Genomic DNA, 5,654 nt, shown 5'->3' on the forward strand with positions numbered 1-5,654 from the left:
CTAGTTGGCGCCCAGTACTCATTGATTTACAATGAACAACTGAAAAAAAATGTTTTTAATGATACTGATGCAACAGTTTTCATAAGATAGAGTGACGCTCTGGGCGGAGAGCCATCTCTCATAATACTAGCTTTTAACGGCTGTTTTGAAAGTTGTGTCATTCAGACTTGACTCTGTGTCTGTGGTTGGCCTTGCAGAGAGAAAAACATTTAACAGCCAAGTGTTCAGCTGAGGTCAGAGGATGACACAGCACAAAGAGCTGTTTTTTTGTTTTTTTTTACGGGTCCTGAATCCTCCGTAAGCACGCAAGTTACAAAATGTCACTCCTCCAAACAGTTACGTGCCTCCCTGTCACGTGACCTCGTTTCTTTTGCTTGAAATAGTTTTTGGATGTTTGAAAACAGCTGCTGCAGTTCAGACGCGTCCTCCTGACCCTGGGTGCTGATCTTCTCGCTCACTGATGCGCGATGGAGAATTTGAAGCAGTTCCTGTTCGCTCTCTCCGCTGCCGGAGCTGTCGGGTTTGTCTCCATAATATTCGTGCTGAGGTGGGTTCTCTACTTTAAGGAAGGCTTGGACTGGAACGGAGGACTGGCAGAATTCAACTGGCATCCGGTGCTGGTCGTCACAGGCTTCATTTTCCTGCAGGGCACAGGTGAGATGGATGACTACTCTCATTCCAAGAAGTCTGAAAACAGAATGTGGCTGTTATAGACGCCCAGAGAGGAAGTTAGTGGGAGAAACCATGTTGAACGGGACTGTTTATCCTCCAGAATCTTGGGGGAGGGCGGTGTTGGCAGTGAATTGAAAGGAAAAAATGTCCATGTCCGTTTAATCTTTTCATACTTTGTCATGCTTCAGCTCTAAACTTTATTTTGGGATTTTAAGTGGTGGATTTTAACACAAAGTCCACTAATTGTGAAGTGGAAGGAAAAAGATACACAGTTTTTTGACCAATAGTAGTAAAATTATGGTAAGTATTTCTATTGGAAAACATTACTGAAAACCAAGGGACACTGCAGTTAGGTCTGGGATAAAGTACTTGAGAACTTCAAAGCTGACCTAGTTAAAAAAAAAAACATCTTAAGATGTGAACATCTCACATAGCACTTTTCAATTCATAGTTGTAACAAATTCAGCCTTTTTGGAAAAGTGTCAAGTTTTCTACAATACACAGCAAACATGTGGACCGATGGAGAGTGGACAGCTGATCAGGTTGAACTTAAATTTTTAAGGTATTTAAATGCAGGGAACTAACACTACACGTTGTGCTGAACACACTATCCTCATTGTGAAGTCTGGTAGTGGCAGGAACGGGATGCTGGCTTGAGTTTGTGTGAAAATGAATAGAGTTTAATTTATAAAAATCCTTGAAAAAAAATCTCTTCAAAGCTGCAAAGGATTTGACAACAACCTGAAACATACAGCTAAAGCTACAATACAATTGTTTAGGTGAAGGCATATTCATGTGCTGGAATGGCCCAGTTAAAAACCTATAATTAATTAAGTGTAAACCTTTAGGAATGTGCCTCTTAGTGTTTGTCTATGACATAAAATCCCAATAGAATATATTGAAGTTTTAATGATACAAAATAATAATAAAAAACCTAAATGGACATTAATAATTTTGTAAGGCAGTGTAGATCAGCAGCAGGAAGCAAGAACGATTTCACATTGTGTAACTTTAAAAAGTTGCATTTTTTTGTAAGTCTTAATGAGTCAGCTGTTTTTATGTGGTTCAAGCACTGATGGAGCCACTGATCCTCTCTTGCAGCCATAATTGTCTACAGGCTTCCCTGGACCTGGCAATGCAGTAAACTCATGATGAAGTTCATCCATGCAGGCTTGAACTTGACAGCCTTCATTTTCGCTGTTATTGCCATGGTGGCCGTTTTTGACTTTCACAACGCTGCCAAGATCCCCAACATGTACAGTCTGCACAGCTGGCTGGGCCTGATGGCAGTTATACTGTATGGTTTGCAGGTAAATGGACCCTATTTTCATTCACAACCTACTCAGCATAATTGATTACGACACTTAGGTTTTTTTTTTTTTTTCATTGCTTAAGTTGTTTTTTCCTGCTCATTTCTGCATCATGAAGACATGAGGAATAAAAGTTGCATGACTGAAGCATCTGATAAGCTTTTTTTTTCCTTCCCTTGTTCTTCAATGGGCAGCTTGTTCTCGGAGTCGGCCTGTACCTGATACCAGTTACACCTGTGGCCTGGAGAGCAGCTTTTATGCCCATCCATGTCTACAGCGGTCTTTTTCTTTTCACCAGTATCATAGCAGTTGCTCTCATGGGAATTACAGAAAAACTTATCTTTGGCCTGTAAGTATTTAAGCAATTCAGATGTTTATAGGTAAATGTTTGGCACAAATGAGTGTAACATTATTTATTTCTCTAACATACAGGGCCAACCCGAAGTATAAAGACTCTCCCCCAGAGGCAATCTTTGTGAATGTGTTGGGACTCCTCCTGGTTGTTTTCGGGGCTCTTATCCTCTGGATTGCCACTCGAGCGTCTTGGAAACGCCCCAGTGACCAGATTGCACATTCTCTGCATACCAACAGGGGAAGTGAGGACAACAGCAAAGGTGGTCCGGCAATGTCTGAACTGGAAGATGGAGCCAATTGTGAGACCGATGGAGATGTCAGGAAGAGGAATAGCAAATAAATCAGAGAGCTACAGTAGGCTGACAGTTTGTATCATAGGAATAAAAAATGCTGTGCAAATATCTTCAAATAATCTCTAGTTTCCCAGGAAATATCTGTTGAAACATGCAAACATTAAAAAGTGAAAAATACACATAATGTTTGCAATAATTTTCAGTGTCCATCTCTCTGTTTTACATTGTCTTCTTCAAGCTTTCTTATTATTTAATTAATCAGTCTTTAGGAACCTTTCTCCAATGTTCATGAAGGACAATCCAAATGTCTCCTTTTGGATCATGGCTGCCCTTTGTTTAGTTTATCTGTCAAGATAATGTAATGTTGATTTAATCATTTTGAGGTTGAATCACTACAGAGACCAAACCATGAATGACTACATTATGTTTGTTTTTTCTTTCTGTGTTCTAAGTTTTTACTGCTTTGGACATTGGTCTAAAGTAGTTGAAAGTATTATTTTTGACAGACCATAATCTTAAAAATGCCTTCCTGCATTCACATATACTGTATATACAATTTGACACCGCACCTGACATCAGCTTAGTCACCAAATCATTCCAGAGCCACCAGCATGCTTTATTGACATCAAGCTCAGTATTGTACTCAGTTCTCAAATTATGACCCCCCACCCAGATTTTTTGCAAATGAAGATTTTTTTTTTGTTGCATGTAATTTGGTATTTTTACATTTTGGTCTTTCAACTTTCAAACTGCAAAATAATTGTCAAATATCCTTTAGTTGAAAGCCAAGACCAATAAGATAAGGGATGTTTGAAGATATTTGCACTCTATTATTTGGCCCTGATATGTCTCTGCACAACATGCAAGTCCCTGTAAATGTTTGCAACACCACAAAAGGGGACCACCTGGTGTCCCCAAGCAGTGACACAAACTGACATTATGAAGATGGTTGTATTGTTAAACCAGCATACACTGTTTAGAAAATACAAAAAAACTTAAAATACTACTAAACTTTGAATTGTAACTTTTTTGCACACCAAAATATTATTTTAGTTTATATTTCACCAACATTTATTGCTACATGTGCATGTAAATATCAATAATCTGTGTGGGAACAGGATGTAGACGCTCACAATGGAATAGATATGCACTGTAGAATAATCCCACAGTTAATTTTTTATCCTAATATAGATGATTTTCTTTTTTTTACTTTTACTGAGTTTTTAATAAATTTTGTACTGTTTGTTGCTTTACATGTTTTGCTTTGCATTTATTTTGTCTCTACTGTGGAATACAATAGCTATAAAGTTCTCGCCTCATTGGATGTTTTACTCTTTACAGATCAATCATAGCTTAAAAAAAAATATTTTTGACATGGTGACAAAAAGCACATTTAATTTCCAGGTAAAAACTGATTTCCACAATATTATGACAAATAAAAATGTGCAACACAAAATAAGTGCTAAAATGTTCACCCCTTTTAAAGTGACCGACCCAATTAACCAGAGGTCCAGCCAATTGGTGCTGCTCGTCTCACAAGGTATGAAATGGAGATCAAATGATTGTAGTATCACCTTCCAGACCAAACACTGCACATCACCAAAAGCATGCCATCCCTGCTGTAAAGCATGGCGGTGGCAGCAGCAGCATCACGCTGTGGTGACACTTCTCACCAGCAGCTCCTGGAAAGTTGGTAAAGGAAGAAGGTAAAATAAATACTGCAAAATATGAAGAAATCCTGGAGGGCAATTTGTTTCCACCTGCTACAGAACTTCGGAAAACATTTATTTTCCATCAAGAAGATGACGCCATCAGTGACCTAAAGCTTCACAGAAATGATTTGAAGACAACAAGGTAAATGTTCTGGAGTGGCCCAATCAAAGCCCAGACCTCAATCCGATAGAGAATTTGTGGGAGAACTTGAAAATGGCAGGTCACAGCTCAGCCACAGCAACCGGACAAAGTTGGAACAGTTCTGCGAGGAAGCATGGAGTAAAATTGCAGTGTCCAGATGTGAAAGTCTTAATGGGACCTATCCACACATTCTCCATACTCTGATTGCAACTACTGAATACTGACTTGAAGGAGGTAAATATTTATAAAATCACTTATTTTACATTAATTTTGCAGTATTTTGTAGAAATCAGTTCTTACTCTATTAAAGATTTTTTTTTTTGGCCAAAAATCCCAACTATGTTTCTCATGATTGATTTGTAATTGTATTAAAAGAGTAAGACATCCAAAGAGGCGAATGCTTTTTATAGACACTGATGTAAAAATAATAACATGCAAATAGATAGAAAATTCACAATAAGTTAACTTTTCTATCAGCTTTTTATTAATTTTTAAGTTTTTAGATTTGTTATGATTCCACTGTTGAAAGTTGTCCAAGTCAATAATTTCAATGCACATGTCTGAGCAGTACTATGTTATGAACCAGATGTGACATTATATGTTCTACAAATATTTTTTCTCTCTAAAACTCATCAAAGAAGTTAAGATAAACTAAGTAAATATAGTCTTTAAACTTTTATTGCAAGAGGAGTACATCAAAAAGTTCATAAGCCATTATCAATATAGAGTTCCCAGCCATAAAATCACTGTAGCAACACGAATGAATGAATGAACCTTTAAAGCATGTGGACACACATGTGCCTTATTTTTCACAACAATTGGGCACACAACCCACTTCAGAACTGCTCTGCATTATCCTTGAGCTGAGAAATTGAACTTTACAGCTTCTGTTGCCAGATGCAACAGAATCTGGTTATGGTCTCTGGTATCTCTAGAGACATTGAGTTTGACTAAATCTAGACTTAAAATCAATTTTGCTGTTATTATGATATTGTTAGAATATATATATATAAAATAATGGTAATTTTTTCAAAGTTGTCAACAGGTTAGTTTATAATGTTGAACAAATTACTATTTTATTTTTATATTCGTTAGAATACCGTACAAAACAATAAGTATTAATGTTTTCCTTCTTTGCACCTGTTGTGAATCGCTTGACCGTTTATTTTCC

The 5,654-nt window shown here is 37.3% G+C and overlaps 1 protein-coding gene across 1 annotated transcript; it reads left to right on the forward strand.

Moving 5' to 3' along the window:
• The first annotated feature begins 159 nt into the window (after nt 1-159).
• Nucleotides 160-3,336, forward strand: LOC102234003 (cytochrome b reductase 1). Its single transcript, XM_005799345.2, has 4 exons — nt 160-654; nt 1,774-1,982; nt 2,177-2,331; nt 2,415-3,336. Exons 1-4 carry the CDS (start codon nt 468-470, stop codon nt 2,674-2,676), a joined length of 813 nt encoding a protein of 270 aa, XP_005799402.1. The 5' UTR covers nt 160-467; the 3' UTR covers nt 2,677-3,336.
• The last annotated feature ends 2,318 nt before the right edge of the window (nt 3,337-5,654 follow it).

The sequence above is a fragment of the Xiphophorus maculatus genome, chromosome 7 (assembly GCF_002775205.1).
Source record: "Xiphophorus maculatus strain JP 163 A chromosome 7, X_maculatus-5.0-male, whole genome shotgun sequence".
Classification (NCBI taxonomy): domain Eukaryota; kingdom Metazoa; phylum Chordata; class Actinopteri; order Cyprinodontiformes; family Poeciliidae; genus Xiphophorus; species Xiphophorus maculatus.

Coding starts and splice junctions, on each gene's coding strand:
- LOC102234003 (XM_005799345.2), top strand. CDS start 468: ATGGAGAATTTGAAGCAGTTCCTGTTCGCTCTCTCCGCTGCCGGAGCT. Junction 1,983..2,176: donor TTATACTGTATGGTTTGCAG/GTAAATGGACCC, acceptor TTCAATGGGCAG/CTTGTTCTCGGAGTCGGCCT. Junction 2,332..2,414: donor GAAAAACTTATCTTTGGCCT/GTAAGTATTTAA, acceptor TCTAACATACAG/GGCCAACCCGAAGTATAAAG.